Raw genomic sequence first — 20276 nt, forward strand, 5'->3', positions numbered from 1 at the left:
AAAATGAGAGAACTGTTAGCAGATCTGTAAAGCAGAGGCATAGGAGGCTTTCCCGGGCCTCATGTGCCACATAAGGGAATGTGAATTTGACTTGACTGATTAGATATGGGGCAAGATGAAAAAGGAGTCAAAGGTGAGCAGGCAGGAGAATACAAAGGCCTTAGGTTAACCACACAGCAGCCACAGTGGCCATAGACAGGGACTGAAAGCTATGAGAGAGTAAAGCAGAACCTACCACATTTCATGATGGTTTTGCACGAGGGGGATGAGAGGAAAGGAGCATCTTAGATTCCCATATCTCTGCCTTGGGTGACAAGGTCAGCGAGTCAAATAATATGGGAAAAGAAGCAAGTTTGGAAGGCTTTGAGCAAGTTATCTGACCTCTCTGAGCCTCAATTTCCCCACCTGTAAAATGCGAATAATAACATCCACCTCTCAGGGTTGCCATTAGAATTAAATAACAGGGAAGTTGTGGGGCATAGAATAGATGCTCAGTAAACACTTTTGGGTGATACTAATAATAGTCCTTGCTCATGTGCCAAGCACTTGATCCTCACAACAACCCTATAAGTTACATCTTATTATTATTCCTGTTTTACCAACACAGGAACTGAAACACTGTGAGGTGAACAAACTTGACCAAAGTCACCCAGTTGGTAAGTGGCAGAATGTACTTTCCTAGCCACTGCACTCCACTTCACTCCTGAGACTTATAACTGGACTTGAGGAAGGAAGAGAGGACGTGGCAGGAGAGATGGACGGCAGACCTGATCAAGGATTCACTCCAAGGGCAGTTTTTATTTAGAAATGTGCCTCTACAGCTTGGTGGCAGTCTGAGGGCACATGCCGCTGCCTTGCTTGCTTGTTTGGTCTCTTTTCCAGCCCAGGGCATAGGGTCCTTGGGGTTAAGGCACAGGATCAAGTTCTCAAGGATCAACATCCCAGACAGCCTCAGTGGTCAGGGGTCTGGGGCTGGTGCCCAAAATAAACAAGGCTCCGTTCTGGACTGTTTCATGGTTAGAGGGCCTGGGCTCCTGGCACCAGGTCCTCAGCTCCCTCTTCTGCAGGGGTTGGCATCACCCACAGGCCAGCTGTGGCCAGGTTCTGGTGGGTATGAGTTTGGGGGGTGGGGAAGGGGATAGCAGAGGCTAATTTTCTGGCGATGGGTCCAGTTTATCTTCCTGGGGGGTGGAAGCCGAGATGGGAGCCTCATCCCCACCGTTGAGGGACTTCAGCTGCTCACTGCTGCTGGGTGAGGGGGTCCTGTTGCCCTGGGATCCCCAGCGGGTCAGGCGCTTTAAGGAGGAGTCACGGCGGGCAAGTGGAAGGGGCTGGAAGCCTGTGAAGGAGCTGCTGGTGGTGGGACGCTTGTCTGGCAGAGAAAAGGCAGCCGTGAGTAAGGAGAAAGGTGCGTGCAAAGGGGACAGGTTGAAGGGCCTTGCCTCAGTCCCTGGGGTAAAGGAGAACCTCCTGACCTTTGATCCCCTGCAGACTCTGTAGATCTGGAGGTATCCCTTTCGCCTTCCTTTCCCTCTCCCCACTCCAGAGAAAGCTCCAGGGTCTACCCCTTCTCACCTCCGGGCTCAATTGGATGCATGAGTCGGTTCATCTGAACATTCCAGTGTTTCACATTGGTGCTGGCCTGGCGCAGCTTCTTCTGGGCAGCCTGTGGGGGACAGGGCCAATGGGGAGTGGGTCAGAGACCCACTAAACAGACCATCCTAAACAGGGTGCCTTGACCTTTTCAGGTTTGCAGTCCCCTTAGAATCTGACAAAGGCTATTGATCACCTCCCCAGAAAAACTCACGCAGGTTCATAAAGAGTGAGATATGTGAACAGAGTTAGCTTCCAGTTTCAGGGGTCTCGTGGGTCCCCAAAGGGTCAAAAATAATCATAATTATGGTTTCCATTCATTAAGCAGCTAAGATGTGCAAAGCATATTTATTATTTTAGTTAACCTCCAGAGCAGAGGCGAACAACAAGGAAGGGCAAAAGAGGTTAAGTGACTTGCCCAGGGACCGACGTTGACCACCGCACCACACCACCTCTGCAGGACCTAATGCAAAAGCTCTGCTCCACTGCTCACCCAGCCATTAGCAGTGGTTGTAGGGTGAGGGAACCACGGAGGAACTTTCCCTTTCCATGGTACATATTTCTGTGTTCAAATTTTTTACTATGATCATGTTGGCCAACAAAGCGAATAAAACGACATTAATAAGAACATCAAAAATTGTGAAAGAACAACAACGACGATGACATCAACCCCTCTTCCATGGAGATTAGAGCCAAGGTATAGGGACAGCAAGGGAGGGGCTTGGAAGAGTATGAGAACATTTTGCGCAGATCAATAACCATGAAGCAAATTGCAGCTAATGTGCCCTCCGCACTTGCTACATGCTAAATACCACATATCCTCTCCTTTGGTCTTTATAACAATGCTGTTACCGGTCCCCTTCCCCAGGTGAAGCACTTGAAACTCAGAAAGGTCAGGCAACCGGCCTGAGGCCACACAGCCAGGAAGGGTTTCAGGGTTTTCGGGGTTTCAGGGAAGGCTCCGGATCCTGCGGGTTCCGGCGCTCACCCCGCCGGCCTCCACCCTCTGCCACTGCGGGCCTCACCTCCACGTCCTCGTCGGCCCTCTGCCGGTTCTGCCGCACCTCCTCCAGCTGCTGCTGGGCTCGCTGCAGGGAGCGGCTCTGCAGCGCCATCTCCTGCTGCAGCTCTTGCTTCTCCTGCTGCGCCCGCTCGATGTAGCGCTCCTGCTCCTCTTTCAGCTGCAGCAGCTGCTTCAGCTTCTCTTCCTCCTCCTCCAGCAGTCTGCCGGGCGCACACTGTGTCGTCTCCACGGCCGAGGCACCTCGCGGGTGCCCCGCCAGCGGGACGCTGGGGAGTCAGGGAGGGGAACCAGGAGGGGTCCCGCTCAGTCCTACCTGGTCTGGGCTAGGCGCACAGCCTCCTCATCCCGCCGCGCTTTCACCTCCAGTTGCAGGGCCTCCTGAAGCCTCTGCTGCATCTCCTCCAGCTCTTGGATGCGCTGCCGCTGCCGGGCAGCCTCCTCCTTCTTCAGTTCCATCTCAGCTTGCATGGAGGCCCGGGCCTGCGCGGGGACACAGAGCCGCGTCCATGGGGGCACGGCGTGGGGCAGGGAAGGCCGCCGGTAGGCTGGCCCAACTAGCTGTCTCCCGGTGGGGGTCTGGGGGGGCTCCTTCATGTTGGGGTTTCCTGATCTGACCCCTTTCCGGGAGCCTGACTAGGTCAGATAATGGTCAGTGAACAGAGGCTACATGGGGGAAAGGGGCTCGTCACCCCCTGCCTAGCACCAGCCTTAATAATCAGTATTATGTCCTATTAATATTAGGCATTATAACTATAATTAAGGCTAGTACTAGGCAGGGAGTGACTATAATTATAATAATTGTTGTAACAACTAAAGGTGTTCCTTCACTTGATCCTCACCATACCTCTAAGAACACAGTTCTGTTAGCACCAACATGTCACTGATAAGTAAATGAGGCACAGAGAGGCTAACTTTCCTGAGATCACGAGGCTCCTAAGGGGCAGAGCTGGGATTGAATCCAGGTGTCTGTAACTCCAGTTCTAGATCTCTTAAATCCTATATCTAATTCACCTACATGCCTATCCGCCTCCACATTCTTCCCTCCTTCCTCCCATCCTGCGTTCCCCGAACTGGTTCCACTGTAAACTTAGATCAAGTGTAGTCCAACCTAGTCCAGCGTGGGTCCAAACTCATCCCCAAACGCCGTCTTTAGTTGCTCCTCTGTCCAAGCCCCGCCTCCAGCCAAGGCTTCCGAATTCTAGACCTGTAGCACTCAGCTCCAGCCCCACCCCGTCTTCCATCTCCAGCCATCACTTGGATAGGTTCCTCCTGCACTCCCACCCCTTATCCCGCCCCTGGAACTGGCCCTGTCCCATACGCTTGTTTCATTCAGGTGCACAGGCTCTGTTCCAAGGCCCTCATTCCAAGCCCCGCCTCCACGCACCTCCTTCCCCAGCCCGTGGGCTCCGCCCCCGGCCCAGGCCCCACCCCAGGCCTTCAGCTCTTTAGCCGGGTCTCCCAGCATCTCTCTGCCCGCTGTCCCCCGCCGGGTGCGGTCCCCACCTGCTCCGCCTCGCGCAATTGGCCCTCGAGGGTCTGCTGCAGCTCGCGGTGCTGGCTGCGGCGTCGCTCCTCCTCCTCCTGCAACAGGCGCTCGGCTTGCCGCTGCGCCTCCTGTAGCAACTCCAGCTCCTGCAGCTTCCGTTCCTTCTCCTCCTGCAGCTGCTGCAGCCGCAGCAGCTCCTCCTCCTTGGCTGCCCGGCGCCGCTCCCGCTGCTCCCGCTGCTCGCGCCGCTTCTGCTTCAGGTCCTTGTGCAACGACGTCTTCCCCTCCGCCTGCAGCCGGATCGCGGTCTGGATGGCTGCGGCGGGAGAGGGAGGGGGTCAGCGGAAGGCTAGCCAGGGGCAGCGGGGTCCTCGAGGTGGTCCACCTCCGGAAAGGGGCCTTAGGAGTTGCTCGAGTCAGTCTCCGGCCTCCCGCTGGACAGTGTTACCACCCCCTTTTCACTAAGGAGGCGACCCAAGCCAGCCGGCGGCGAGCACTCACCAGCTGTCCATTCCTGGCGCTGGCGTGTGTCTGAGGCGCTCATCTCGTACGTTCGGGAGGCTGTCTTCACACAGAACATGCAGCGCTTCCCCTCTCGGTCGGGCAGCACCTGGGAGAGGGCAAGTGGCCCCAGATACGCTGGCTTCACTGGGGTCAGGGCCACACCGGCCGCAGAGACGCTCCAGTTCCATCCCCTACCGGTCCTCGCTGGCCATCCACCCTGGGCACCGCTCCTACTCTGCCAGGAGCCTGGATGGCTTGGCATGGGGGTTAGTTATGGGCGTACTGTGTCCCCATAACCCTTGTAGTCCCCGCTCTTTGGAGGTAGGGCGGGGCCGTTTTCATTTGGTGTCTCTCCATAGGGCCTAGCATGTAGCCCATTACTGAGTGCTTATGCAGATCATTCTTGAACACCTCCTGTGACACGGTCACTATCCAAATCATTCATTTTCACATAGCCCTGCCTGTTGAAAAAGTTCTCCACTCATTCATTCCACAGATATTTTGGAGTGTCTACTGCAGGCGGCTCATCGTTCTAGGCATTTAGGATACCGAGGTGGAGGTGTGCCTAACAGACCGAAATCCCTGCCTCCCCTAAGTCATATTCTAGCAGAAAATAACAGCTGCCACATATTGAACTTCTTATGCTCTAGAGGCCGTAGTAGTGCTATATATGCATCATTTTTTTCACATCTCCCAAACAACCTTGCCAGGCAGGCATTATTGGCTCCACTTTACAGAAAAAGAAACTGAGGCTCTCACAGGTCGTGGAGCGTGCCCAATTCACACTGCCTGTTAGTGGTGGGGCTCAGTTTTCTGCCCAGCTCTATGCTCTGTCCTCAGTGACACCTGTTTTCTTACGTGACAAAAAATGGGCAGAGCTTAGGATGATTTTTAAAAATGTAAAACAACAAATGTTGATGAGGATGTAGACAGTGGAACCCACATACACTGCTGGTGAAAATGTAAGGTGGTATGGCTGCTATGGAAAACAATTTGGCTATTCCTTAAAAAGTTAAACAGCATTTCCATATGATCTCGCAATTCTACTCCTCAGTGTGTACCCGGAGAAGTGAAAACATATGCCTACCCAGAAACTTCTGTATGGATGTCCAAACCAGCATTATTCACAACAGCAAAAAGACGGAAACAACCCGTTGTCCATTAATGAATGAGTAGGTAAACAAAATGTCTGTCTACACAATGGAACATTATTCAGCCATAAAAAGGAGTGAAGTTCTGATCCACACCACAGCATGGATGAACCTTGGAACATTATGCTGAGTAAAAGAAGCCAGTCACAAAGGGACAAATATTATATGATTCCATTCTACTCCAGGTACCTAGAACAGGCAAATTTATGGAGACAGAAAGTAGAAAAGAGGTTAGCAGGGGGTGGGGGAGGGGATGAGTTCTTTTTTAATGGGTAGAGAGTTTCTGTTTGGGATGATGAAAAAGCTTTGGAAATAGTGGTAATGATGACACAACATTGTGGATGTACTTAATGCTATGAACTGTACACTTAAATGGCAAATTTCATGATAGATGTGTAGTTTTTACTACAATTAAAAAAAGTTTAATGTTTACTTACTTCTGAGAAAGAGTGAGACAAAGAGAGAGAGAGAGAAAACATGAATCGGAGAGGGGCGGAGAGAGAGGGAGACACGGAATCCGAAGCAGGCCCCAGGCTCTGAACTGTCATCACAGAGCCCGACTGGGGGCTTGAACCCACAAACCATGAGATCATGACCTAAGCGGAAATCAAGAGTCAGACATTCAACCGACTGACCCACCCAGATGCCCCTCCCCCCCTTTTTACCACAATTTAAAGAATTGTTTTAAGCCACTAAAATAATAACGGGACAGAGCCAAGGGAGGGAAAGGAGAGGGATGTGGAGAAAGATGAGGGAGGTATAGAGTTGTCAAAGGGAATGGAATTTGGGTGAAGGAGAAAAACTTTTCAAGGGGATTCCTAGAATGTTTTGCTGTATTGTGTGAGGCATAAGCCATCTCTTCTGAAACCGTTAGCAAAATTCACACCTGTGTTCTACCCCTTCACCGTCTCCCTCACCTCCACGCAGCACTGTGCGTCCAGTGGGATGGTACCCCTTTTCTCCTTGCACTCTTCACTCCCAAAATAGCAGAGGCAGCTGGGCTGCAGCTGGAACCAGCGTTCTGTCCAGTTCCTCCTCAGGTGCCCTCGCTTCCACAGGTAGCCCTGCCAGCCAGAGCAGAGTCAGAGGCCTCACCGGCACGCCCCATCCACCCCAGCTGGGGGTCCTCCTCCAGTTCCCAGCTTGGCCTGACCTGCTTCAGGACATCTTGGATGAGTTCCTGATAGACTTCATGGATGGCCATGCTGAGAGTGTCCCGCCCCACACCTCGAAGGCAGCGCCCCGAGTTGAAGAGCTCCAGGAACTGCCAGACGCTGAGCCCTCCGCTGGTCTGGGCTGCCTGGGCTTCCTGGGCCAGCAGCTCTTCCAGCTCACCCAAGCCCACCTCCAAGCTCATGCTGCTGAGCACCTTCTTCAGCAGGTATTCCACCTGGAGGAGAAGGAAAGCCTGGTGGCTGCAGCAGGCAGTGTTGCCTGCGACAATACCAGAGGGTGCCCCCTCTCGCTCCCCAGAGCCTAGACAGGGGTGACCAGGTACAGGGAGTGGGGGACCAGAGGACTAAATGTTGGTGGAAACCAGGGTAGATTTGGGAGGGGATCCTGGAGCCCCAACCTCAATTCAGGCATCCCCTTTCCCTCCCCAACCTCCAGTCCCACGTCCCACTCCTTCATGCTTTAAATTAAAGGCAGGGTGAAGGCCGAGGGCTAGGGGCCAGGCAGAAGCAGCAAATCATAGAACACGTCAGAGGGGGTGCAAGGGCCCTGTCATCCAATACCCTTACTTTGCAGATGACAACACTGAGGCCCAAAGGGGGAAGTGGCTTGTGCTAAATCATACAGCAAGTTGGTGGCAGCAAGAACTCGATTCAGATCTCCTGAATCCCATCTGAGTCCTTATTCCAAGCCCAAGCTCCAACCCAGAGGATCCTTCCCTTATGGGAGGTTAAGGGGATTGGGGGTGGTGGTAAGCAGGGCAGGGACAGGAAACCTGCTACAGAGGAACAGGAAGTAGTGGTTGGGGTACATCCTGCTGCAGTTTGTTCATACATGTTGATCGCAGCAGCAAGCAGCCTTCTGGCCAATGAGGGGCCACCTTGCCCTGACGGGAGTCTGACAGGGGTGCTGAACCAGGTGTAGAGAGACACATGTCCCTTTCCTGCCCCAGCAGCTTCTTGGGAAACTCTCTTGCTCTGGAGGCTCCTGGGTCTCAGCTGGGAGTGTGGGGGGGGGGGAGGTGTACCAGTTCAGGGATTAGATATTTCCCTCACCCTTCCCACAAACAGAAGTAAGGAGACAAATCTGAGTGCAGTTGGATGTGCCAGGACTTGTAAACACGGAGGATTCCTCCCCTCTATACCTTAAGACCTAAATTGACCCTGGCATCTTCATAGTCACCAAAAGGTCAGGAGAAGGCTGAACAGATGGGGGAGAGAGGTGGGAAGTGGTTGGGGGGCACCTGAGTTGAGGCAGTAGAGCCTCTACTCCCAGCATACCCTCTATGGAGCCCTAATTTGGGTTGGCCCTGGCTCTACCCAAATTACAGAAGACAGGAAGGGAAAAATCTAGAGCCAGAGCCAGATTTGGTTGCCCCACCCCCCCTGGGGTAATTGGACAGCTATCCCAGGAAAGTCTCCCTTCCTCTCATATAGTACCCTTCTCAGACTGCTACGGTGCCTTAAATCCTGCCATTTGATCTTAAATCGTTTTCATTTTTAAAAGCCCAGTAAGGTATCAGGCATTTACAGCTCTGTGTAAATAGAGTCTACAGGTCATTTTCCTACTCTGAGGGTTAACAGAGGCTTGAAGTAAGTGTAGTTTTGGTTCTCCCTGGGGGACGGCACAATTATTCTGGTCCGGGCAATTCTAGCATCTGGGGACAGCTGGGGGCAGAGAGGCACCAGCATGGGAAGACCAAGAAGAAGGGGGTTGTGGGAAAGTTGCAGAGATGATTCATGGTTTTGCTGAGGCCTGGCCCCAGTGATTCTGGGGCTGCCATTACCCTCACCTCATCAGGAACCATGATCAGAGGGTACTTGTCCTCAGACAGGAAGTTGAAGAGGCACCAGAGGCGGAAGGCATCCTCATTGGAGAGCATGCTGTTCCCGTTGCTGTCCACCCGATAGTTCTTCTTGGCCGTCAGGGTCCAACACAGCTCATCAAAGTGCTCCTTAACGAAAGCCCCCTCCTCCACCTGCCACCAGGCCTGCATGTCAGCCCAAAGGCCGCCCCATCCTTGCTCTACCACCAAACAAGCCTGCAGCTGCTTTCTTGGGGTCACCTACTCCCCTGCTCCCTACCCTGCCAAGTTGGGGCTCTAACTTGAGGAATCCCTGAGCTGCTTACCAGGTAACTAGCTGATTCCACACCTCCCACACCAATCCACACCCACCCAAGTCCCCTGCCAACAGAGAAACACTAGCGCCTCAGCCCAGGGGAAAAAGAAGTGGAGGCCAAGGGAGGATGGACAATCAAGAAGAGAAGAGAGTGACAGCTGGGAGGAGCAGGGGGCACAGCACTGGGGAGGCTGGAGAGCCTTCTGTAAAGGTTACAGCTGGAAATGGGGGGTGAGCCTAGGTAGGAATGGGGTGGAAGTGTGGAGGCTGAGGTGAGGGAGATTGAGGGTGAGTTAAGGGAAGCAGGGAGGGGGACAGGGGGCTGCAGCGTGAAAGAAGGAGCTGGGAGGGTAGGGATGGACAGTGGGGAGAGAAGTGGGGGTTTATAGGTGGGAGGAGTTGGGGTGGCAGTGTATTGGGGTGCTGGCCAGACTGGGGAGTGGGGAGAGGTTAGAGGTGCCCCCTCAAGCTAGGTCCCACCTTGTCCAGGATGTACTTGTTGAGGTAAGGCATGTATCCTTGGCTGGACACGGGGCCATCGTCATCGTCCCGGAAGTGCTCCTCCAGAGCCACAGGGTCGTGGGGGATGTGCAGGACCGTGTACAGGTTGTGGGACAGCACCTGAGACAGAGTGGCAGTTTGCCTTCCTGTGCCCCAACCAAAACTGGGCCAGAGGACTGTTCCCTGGCTTGTCCCCATTCCCATCCTGGCTAAGTCCTCTGCATACATGATGCAATTCAATCATAACTAAAACTTATGTATTTATATAGACAACGGAATACAATTCAGTCATAAAAAAGAAGGAAATCTTGCCATTTGCAACAACGTGGGTGGAACTTGAGGGCACTATGCTAAGTGAAATTAGAGAAAAATATATACCATATGATCTCACTTACATGTGGAATCTAAAAAACAAATAAACACCCCCTCCCCCGTAAGCTCACAGGTACAGAAAGCAGACATGGTTACCAGGGGCAGGGGGTAGGGAGGTAGGTGGAATGCATGAAGGGGGGTCAAAAGGTACAACTTCCAATTATAAAATAAGTTATGAGGATGTAAAGTATAACATGGAGACTATAGTTAATAATACTGCATACATATTTGAAAGTTGCTAAGAGTGGATCTTAAAAATTCTCATTACAAGAAAAAAGTTGTAAAAAAAAAGAAAAGAAAAAAGTTGGGTAAGTATGTATGGTGACAGACGTTAACTAGACATTGTGGTGATCATTTCACAATATATACAAATATCACATCATTATGCTGTATACCTGAAACTAAGATGTTATATGACAATTATACTTCAATAAAAAACAAACAAAAAAAGAAACCTAAAACGTATACCCTTACTATGCACTAAGCACACTGAGTGAAGTACTTTACACATAATTCATTTAATCCCCATAACAACTGTTAATATCCCCATTTTACAGATGAGGTGAAAGAGCTGGGCTTCAAACCCACGCAGCCATGTTCTTAGCCACTTCGTTAGGTAGGGATGTCCTCTTTCTACAGACAAGGACACTGAGGCTCAAGGGATTCAATAACTTGCCCAAGGATTCACAGTAAGCAAGAGTCTGGGATTCAAATCCAGCTCTGAAGATCCCAAAGCCCAGGTGCTTCCCAGGATGCTGGGCTATCTATCAGCAGGGAGGTGGCTGTCACACCAGGGCAGAAGCCTCAAATGTCTCATCATTTCCATCAAAGACTCAGTGTTCGGGCTGCAGTGTGCCTAGCTCCGGGAAAGGCAAGTGCAGTTCCAGTCACTGCCCTTCAAAGATGGAAGGGAGCTGGAAAGGGCTCAAAGAACGGTCACGAAAAATGGTCTGTGACATGTGGAGGAAAAGGCCTAGAAGGGATGGTGGCCGTGGTGGTGTGGAGGGGAAACACGGGTTGGTTAACAAACCCATGATATAAGAACAAAGAAGTTGAAGTTTGAACAAAAGCAGGAAAAAATAAAACTGCCTCAGGTAGTCCTCTTATAGCACTTATCACAGTGGTAATGATGAAAATGGTCATTATTGCACACCTACTATGTGGCAGCCACTGTATGAGGTGCTTTCTATACCCCATGTCTAAAATCCACAACTGCGATACACAGATATAATTATCCCCGTTTTTTAGATGAAGGTGCTCAGCCTTGGAGAAGTTGAGAGTAAGTGGCCGAGCTGAGGCTGGAACCTGGTGTGCCTCCCTATTAAAATACTGACCCTGAGACTCTTTCTCCAGGTAGATGGTGAACTCTGGAGGCAATGTTTCTGTTCATTTCTACCACCCAGCCCCTATGTCCTCTTTTGCACACTGAAGGCAGTCAACAAATGCTGTGTTTAAGGGCTGCTTCCACCCACCAACAGTTAAGCTTAGGATCAGGTCCTGAGGCAGGAGCTGGCAACACCCCAGGGATGGTACCATGCCAAGTCTTCACTTCTTTATTCTCTTATGAGAGAAGATGGGACAAAGGATTGACACTTGCCCCCAGTATTCTGCTGGGCCTCAGGCTCGACTTAACAAAGAGGGAAGTTGGAAGACCCAGCAAGAGGGTGTTTCTGTTTTCGCTCATACCTCTCTGGGAAGCCATCCCTGACCCCCACCCCAACCCTGGTTCCCGTGCTCTTCAAATCATCTCATGTGCCATATTCGGTTTTGCTTCTCTTGTTCTAGAGGACATCTTAAGTTTCTTCCTGATGAACTCTGCCTTCTTCTCCCTTATTTGGTAATGGAGCCCTGATTTTTCTTTGAGAAGCACCTCTCCCCCATTCTCAATATCTGTGGTAATTGACCGCGTGCACCCTGACCCGACCTGGGGCAGGGGGTGGGCACATCAGAGTCACGGTGATTGGCTGAAGGAAGGGCACGTGACCAAACCTGGGCCAATAAAAATCAGCCCTACGATTTAGGCTTCCTCTAGTGGAAAGAGGTATACTTTGTTAAGCTGTTAGAAGGTAGTCACTTTCACCCTCTACCCCTCAGTTTCATTGTCAGTAAAACAATGGGATAGTAACTGTCACCTGGAGAGGCTGTGAGGCTGGAAAGGATTATGGAGAGTGCCAGAGTTAGGTCTGCACAGAGCTAATGTTAGTTCTCTTTCTGCGTAGAAAGTGCAATTAAAAAAATTTTTTTTCAACGTTTATTTATTTTTGAGAGACAGAGACAGAGCACGAGCAGGGGAGGGGCAGAGAGAGAGGGAAACACAGAATCCGAAACAGGCTCCATGCTGTCAGCATAGCACCTGGCGCCAGGCTCGAACAAGGCAGTCATGAGAACTGGACCTGAGCCGAAGTTGGACGCTTAACCAACTGAGCCACCCAGGTGCCCCCAAAGTGCAATTTTTTAACCTCACATATGGACATAGATCTTGACTGATATCAGGTACTGAAGAGACTATGAAGAAATGGGGATTTGAATGCTCTACTGCTGAGGTGTGAATTAATCTCTCTGGAGGGCAAGAACCTATCAAACTTAAAATTGGGCATGACCCCCAAATTTCTAATCATCTAACCTATAGATGCTCAAGGGAACAGAGCTACATGTACAAGAATGTTCACTGAAGAATTGTTTATAATATGAGGAATTGGAGACAGCTAGGCTTCTTCAGTAGGGGGACAGGTACACCGTGTCATGGACCTATGTGTGGTTGGAAAGATTTTACCTCTGACACTTGTGTGCTTATGGGCAAGTGGTTTAACATCTCTAAGACCTTATCTCCTCTGTGAGAATAATAAGGGGGCCTACTCCAAAAGGTTTCTTAGGGGCACCTGGGTGCCCTCAGTCAGTTAAGCATCCGACTCAAGTCATGCTCAGGTCATGATCTCACAGTTCATGAGATGGAGCCCCCACTCCCTGCTGAGTGTGGAACCTGCTTGGGACTCTCTCTCTCCCCTGCTCTCTGCCCCTCCCCCACTTGTGCTCTGTCTCTCTCTCTCAAAAAATAAACAAATAAATAAATAAACATTAAAAAAATTCCCAGAGGTGCCTGGGTAGCTAAGTTGGTTAAATGTCTGACTCTTGGTTTTGACTCAGGTCATGATCTCACCGTTTGGTGGGTTCCAGCCCCGCACTGGGCTCTGCGATGGCAGCGTGGAGCCTGCTTTGGATTCTCTGTCTCCCTCTCTCTCTACCCCTCCTGCACTTGCACTATCTCTCTCAAAATAAATTAACATAAATAAATAAATAAGTAAATAAATAAATAAAGTAAATAAATAAATTTCCAAAGGGTGTTTTTTTTTTTTAGAATGAAGAGGTCAGCATAGCACCTGGTACGGAGCTCATTGTTTAATAAAAGTTGTGTGCTATTTTTATTATTATGCTTTTATGAACACACATGGAAAGATATGCATAATATACTGATTGGTGAAAAAAAAACAAGCTGTAGAGTGGAATGTTTGTAAAATAAATGTGTGCAAAGATTAGGTTGAACCATAGCAAATTGCAGTTTTAATAGGTTGAAACAATAAAACGTCAGCAATTTCATACGGCCCAACCTAATGTGTTTATTTGTATATAGGAAAAATCTAGAAGACTCAGCAGACTGTTAACAGCTATCACCCCACCATCCTTCCCCAGGGAGGGGAGGAACTTTCATCATATTTAACATTACGTTTGTCTTTGAATTTTTTTTAAACCAGTAACATGTTTTACTTGAATAAATTTCATCTTCTCTAAAATTATATTCTTCTACACTCTGAATTCTTTTTTTTAACCAAGAGGATTTGTTTTTATGACAAAAATTTAAAGCCACAGAGATAAAAAAACAAAGAGTGCCATTAACCACTAATGCACCCTGTTATTAAGTTGGTCTATAATGACATTTATTTGCTATTCCCTTTTTGTGCGAGCATTTCTGGGTGTTCTATATTCCTTGAGGGCAGCAAGGACTCTAAGCTCAGGCCTGATTCCAGAGTTCAGTATCATGTCCCCCACAAGATAAATGTTTTTGTCTGACTCAAGTCTAACTTACATGCTCCAATGGTTTCCCATTTTTCTCAGAGTAAAATTCCAAGTCCTTCCAGAGGCCTCAGGCCCCATATGACCTGGCCTCCTGCACCTTCTCTGACTTCATTCCTCTTGCTCACTACTCTGCCAGGCACACATTTGCCTCAGGGCCTTTGTACTTGCCATCCCTTCAGCCTGGAACATCCTTCTTCCAGGTGCAGGCATGGCACATACTCTCTTCTCCTTCCGGTCTTTAACTTAGACGTCACCTTCTCAAGACCACCTTATTTAAATCTATAACCCCATCCCCTCTACCCCAACCTCCCACTCTCCATCTCCATTTCTGCTTTATTTACTCTCATGTCATGTATCATCTTCCATCACGTGATACATTTTTACTTATTTTATCATCTGTATTTTCTGACTAGGATGGTAGCACCACCATGGGGGGATTTTTGTCTGTTTTATTCACTGCTGTATCATGGGTCTGGCACATAAGAAACTCAGTAAATATCTGTTGAATGAAATTAAATGCTTCATGGGAAGAAGTGGGAGAAATACAAAGTCAGGCAGACATGTACTGAATCTCTCTGAGCAAATTAATCTCACTGGGACTTAGTTTTTGTATCTCTAAAAACAGCATTCAAAGAGATGCTGTGCAAACCCCCTTCCCACCCCCGGATAGAACCTGCCACACGGCAGTACAGTTATTTGAGCTGTTCCTCACTTCGGTTCATTCGTCCACACTGTCCTCTAAGACATACCTTCCCCACCTGTACCTTTTGCCAGTGGAATCTGAGGGGCCCGGGACAGAGGCTCCAATCCCTGTGAGCCGTCAGGTGTCGGGACCAGAAGCAATTAAGGCTCCAGACACTCAGGGCTCAGGGCTTCTCCCCCAGAGAGCTCGGTAGACCTCAGACTGCCAGGCTTCCTGTGCCTGGGTGCTGGTTGGGGCTAGAGGTGGTGAGAGGGTGTGACCAGGGGAGGGTCAGGCTGGAAAGGAAATGGCAGGGGCGGAGGCCAGAATGCGCAGGAGCTCACTGGGCTGATTTCAATCAATCCTCAGCCCTGGAGGCAGGGACTCTCATTATCCTCCTTTTACAGATGAGGAAATCAAGGCTCAGAGAGGTTAAGCATCTTGCTGGAAGTCTGCCTCTAAAGCCCTACTCTTGATCTCTCTGCTACATTAGCTCTGGCTGAGCATCAGAATCACCTGGGGAGCTGGTGAAACTGAAATACGGTGGGGCCCGCCCAGACTTACTGACTCAGAGTTTCCAGGGGTGGGGTCCAGGTGCCTGTAGTTTTCACAAGCTGCTATTCAGGCTCCCTCACAGAGGACTCTCACAGTCTCACCCCCAACCCAGGCAACCTCTGACCTCTGAGTTGACAGCAACTGACCTTTGAGAGGTTTCATTTACTCACTGTTTCCTGTGGAGGCATGTGGGGAAATGGTTCTCCTCTAGGGGCTTGTGAGTTCCCTAAAAAATCAAGTGTGGGGATGGGGCAGGTGCCAGGGCCCATGGTCTTGCGGTTCCCAGACTTCGCTCGGGAACTCAGATATGAGGGGTTTGGGAACCCATAAGGAGCACCAACTAATGGCTGCAAAGACAGTAAATAATCTCTCTTTCCTATACGGCCTATCGTTTTTTAAGTGTATCTCAGTGTCAGGAGATACTTTTAAATTATATAGATCCTTTAAAGAGTTACAACCAGCAGATAATAAAGTATAACTACTATCAGGAGGGAGGAGCCCTGGGGATTTCAAAAAGGTGAGAATCTCTGAATGAGTTGTGCGCCTGCTGAGAGCAAGAAAGGGCTAGAAGGGGCTGAGGGCAGGCACCAAAGAAAGAGGCTCAGAAAAGGGAAAAGAGAGGCTGCATCAAGGATCAATTTCACCTACTTGATGTACTTTGTCAAAATTTATTTAGAAAAAAACCCCTTTTTATCTTAGTAATCTAGCTGGATAGCTTGGAGATCCCCAGTTCAACCCACTGGCTTTACAGATGAGAAACTAGAAATTCAGAGATGGGCAGTCACTTGCCCGAGGTCACCTAGCTGGGAAGGAGTTTAGAAGTCCAGGCCTATGTGGCTCTGACTCAAGTGTTCTGCACACCATGAAATCATCCTCCCTCTGCCCACCATCCTAGGCTGGGGAGACCAGCAGTAGGTAGGGGTCAGAACAAAAAAGCTGAAGATCGCAGCCAGCAGATTCCTGGACTGGAGTTGTTCTTAACCTCCCCTCCACAGAGGAGAAGGCTGCTGTCCCTCTCCTGAGGCAGAGCCTGAAGCTCAGGAGCCTGAAAGACCTAAAAAAGTCAAGTGGGGGGGGGGGGTGCCTGGATGGCTCAGTTGGTTAAGCGTCTGACTTCAGCTCAGGTCAGCTCAGGTCATGATCTCACGGTTCGTGAGTTCGAGCCCCACGTCAGGCTCTGTGCTGACAGCTCAGAGCCTGGAGCCTGCTTTGGATTCTCTTTCTCCCTCCCTCTCTGCCCCTCCCCTGCTCATGCTCTGTCTCTCTCTGTCTCAAAAATAAATAAAACATTAAAAAATAATAATAATAAAAAGCCCAGTGGGTAAGGCCCCAGCTCTTGCCTGTCAAGAGGAAGGGGTAGGCCTGCTGCCTCCTGAGATATCATCGAGCCAGAGACCTTCTGCTCCATCCACATCCCCAGTCTCAGGCCCCTCACCCCCAATTCTCAGCTAATCCCTCACTAGGTTCAGAACCAAGGCTGCTCCCCTAGGGAAGAGGAGTCCTCAACTCCTGGTAAATTTTGTGCTCAATCTAAATCCATCCTGGGCAGCAGTGCCATTCATATTGGCTAACTGTACTTTCCTCAACTGGACAAAGGCCATTGTACTTTCTACAAGAATTCAGAGAGAGGAAGACTCATCTGCTCTGTCCTCCAAGTCTTCTCTTCTCCGGAGAAAACAATGCTGACTCCTTGGGTAATTCTCAGAGGGCTTGCTGACAGCCAGTGGCAGCCCTTCTCCCAACACATCAGGGAAGTGGTGACTGTCACAGACAGGCACAGCTTGCTGGGCTGGTTCAGTTCTCTGGCCTGGTCCCAACTGAGGACCCCAAGGCCAGGGACAGTGTTGGTGAGGACAGATTAATCCCAAGATCTTTTCCCTTCTCTCCCAAGTCTTTTCAGGGGTGGGGTTGGCCCCACTGGTATACCTCTCATCTGCTTCTTCCTCTGGCTTCTGACCACTTCTCTATTGCTCCTTTGCCTTTCTGGCATCCCCACCCCCAACACTATCACTACTTCCTCCTCTTCCAGTATCCACCACTATGGTCTTGGGAAAGAACTGCCTTCCCTATCTTTCTCGTGTGTGACATGGGCCTTACCACTTCTGCCCCACCCACCACCTGGCCCAAGACTCCTACCACTAGCACAGATTCTCAGAGTGGACGCATTTTCTGTTGAGTGGGGGAGAAATCTACCTTTGATCCTATGTGGCCAAAGCTGCTTGCAGTGGGCTCAATTTGAACTGTGAAGGGATACAGACAGTGGACAGTTCAAGTATGTAAGCTCCTAATATAACCTTCCCTGAAAATACCCAACCAGTGGGGGTGAGGTGTGGGCATCGATCCAGTTGGGAGGCCAAGAAAAGAAGGTTAAGGTAGAAAGCCTTACTGGCTGATAGCCAGGAAAAGGGGACCCACCTGAGGGCTGTACCTTCCATAGATAGCCTGGAGAGGTTATAGGAGCTATAGGTAATAGGCAGAAAATGGTATCTTGGAGACAACAAACTATGGAGGTTGGGATTATTTCTATAAAATATTAATGAGAGTGGGAGGTGGATGCAGGGCACGGGTTTTTGCAGGGATGGATTTTGGATGATCTACTTTTCTTCTGTCTGTACTGAAGCCCCTGCTAGATGACATGATCTGCAATAAAATGATTTAAATAGAATGTAAGGAAGAACCTGCCTGTTGAGGAATCCTCCCAGATGATCAAAGGTGGTAACGGACTATCTTTCCTGGGGGTGCCAAGAATCATTTTTTGGATGCTCGTAAGTCTGGCTAAGGGGTAGATTATGGGATAGGACCAGTTTGGCACATCTAAGTTTATTGCATTGAAATTCAGCAAAGTAGGAGGTTGGATTGGGGGTGGGGCATAGTGCCTATCCTGCCCCACTCATCTCTCCCAGGTTTCCAGGCACCTCCTACCTTAATCATTAAGAATGGAGGTTTCCTTGAGGCTACATTCCACCTTTGGGGGTGCCCAGATCGGACACCAGAAATTTAGGGCCTAGCTTTACGCCAGGCACATAGTTGCTCAGTAAACATGTGAATTGAATGAATGGTCCCTTAAGAGAGGTCACAGAGAGCCGAGGCTTACCCTGTTCCTATCTCCCAGTGTTCCCTGGTTTCAGTGGCCTAGGGCCTTGCTTCTTCCCCACTAACTAGGGTGGAGAAGGCCACACTAAGCTAGGACTAGAGGAAGGAAGGAAACTTTTTGATCGCCTAGGAATTGTCTAGGACCAAGAACTGAACCGTAGATAGGACAATCACTGATGGAGCTCTTCCTGGGCTCAGATTCCACCCCCTCCCTACCTGAGGTCCCAAGGCCAAAGGGAACAGTTTCCCAACCTGGTGTGTGGGAGGAGGGGAGGCTGAGCTGGGCAGCAGCAGAACAGGGTCTTGGTCCTTGCCCCTTCCCGGTGCTGTTGCACCTGGGAGACAAGAGTTCAGAGGAGCTGTTCTCTGCCAAAGATGACCAAGTCAGCCTGGTTTGGAACTGGGAGAGGCTCTTTAAGCCACTCTCTCAGCTCCGGGAGGAAGTGACTGACAAGTACTAGCTAACTGTCTCTCTTCAAAACCAGGAGGAAGCAGCAGGAAGGAGTAGGGTGCGTGCCCAAGCTTCACTCTGGGGAGACGTGTGCTCAACACACGGAGTATGGGATGTCGCCTGGCCTGTTGGCCTTCAAAACCTAATGATGCCACCTCCACCCTCCCAAGAGTTGGGGGTGGGGGGCAGGGCTCTGGGCAAAAGCTCTGCACGTACTTCCCTGGGGCCTCAGAACGTGGGCAGCAGGATCTACCAGGCTATGTTGTCCTGCTTACCCAGTACTGTCTCCCCTCCCCAGGCCTGGGCCTCTGGATGGCTGAGTGCCCGGGGAGCAGCACAGCGTTCATGCCTGGCTCCTGGGCTGCAGGGGCTGATGAGGCATGTCTGCCGGCCTCCCCTGGGCCCCGGGTGCCCCTCACCTTGAGCTGGGACTTGGAGACCTTGCCGCTCTTCTCCACGTCCAGTGCGGTGAAAGCGTACCAGATGGACTTAAGCAGCTCCTTGCGCAGGGCCATTGCTGAGGTGCCCGCCCGGCCCAGGGGCGGCTCTGACACCGAGATCCGGTTTCAGGAAATGCAAACGGCTGCAGAGACCGCAGAGGGGCCATGGCGCGGAGCAAGAGCTCCACCTGCCTGCTTGCATGGGGCTCCCCATGCTGGCAGGAACCAGCCTGTTGCTCTTGCAGCGCTCAGTGGCCCCACTCCCTGTGTGGGACCTCGGCACCAGACCCTGGAAGGCCAGAGCCCTGGTTCTGTTCAGTGCAGCTCCCTAGGCGTGAGGCCCTTTAGAAGCCTCCTCAGCCTCACAACCTTCTGGGGCTTCCTGCGCTCCCAGAGGCAGCTTGCTGAGGGGAAAAAGCAAGTCCACCCTCCTGACTGTAGAAGGGTGGCATTAGGGGATATCCTGTCTCAATTCCACACTTACCAGACAGGAGGCCTTGGATGAATTACTTAACCTCCTTGACCAGTTTCCTCATAGTAAAGCAGTAAAAATACCCACCTCACAGAGTTGTAAAGTCTGGGGATGGATGTGAGGCAGAGCAGGCCCTGGATAAAGCAGATCTTTTAGGGCCATCTAACATTGTGGTGGTGGGGCTCCTCCCAGGCGGAAGAAAACAAAGGCAACAATACAAAGTTGGCGGAGGAATTGGGCCAGGGCACCTCTCCAGGTCAGGCGGACTTGGCACGTGACTTGTTGCCTCCCCATCCTCTACGCTTAGGCTCTCAAAGGCCTCAGCTCAGAGCACTGCCCACTCTGGGGCCCACTGGCCTTGAAGACCGCAGCATTTCTGAAGCACATGGGGGTGAGCCTTGTGGGGGGGGCCGGCTTCAAGGCTACTGGCGGCAGGAGGCTTGGGATTCAGGGCCCTCCACATCAATGCCTCCCTTTCTTTAGATCCAATGCCTGTGAGGGCTGGGACATGCTCCCTCCAAGAACAGCAATCATGGATGTTGAAGAAGTCTGCTCAGATAACTGAGACACCCCTCTTCCTGGGGGCGT

General features: G+C 50.8%; 1 protein-coding gene across 1 annotated transcript; it reads right to left on the minus strand.

The window, feature by feature from the left end:
- Positions 1–778: 778 nt before the first annotated feature.
- DEF6 (DEF6 guanine nucleotide exchange factor) lies at positions 779–19319 on the minus strand. Its single transcript, XM_047101774.1, has 11 exons — positions 19196–19319; positions 9532–9672; positions 8724–8909; positions 6912–7148; positions 6676–6822; positions 4605–4713; positions 4121–4419; positions 2931–3097; positions 2619–2817; positions 1576–1666; positions 779–1372 (listed from the first exon to the last, which is right to left on the minus strand). Exons 1-11 carry the CDS (start codon positions 19289–19291, stop codon positions 1149–1151), a joined length of 1896 nt encoding a protein of 631 aa, XP_046957730.1. The 5' UTR covers positions 19292–19319; the 3' UTR covers positions 779–1148.
- Between the last annotated feature and the right edge of the window lie 957 nt (positions 19320–20276).

The sequence above is a fragment of the Lynx rufus genome, unplaced genomic scaffold (genome assembly GCF_022079265.1).
Source record: "Lynx rufus isolate CCGP_SWC_20201006 ecotype Redwood Valley unplaced genomic scaffold, mLynRuf1.p SCAF_6, whole genome shotgun sequence".
NCBI lineage: Eukaryota > Metazoa > Chordata > Mammalia > Carnivora > Felidae > Lynx > Lynx rufus.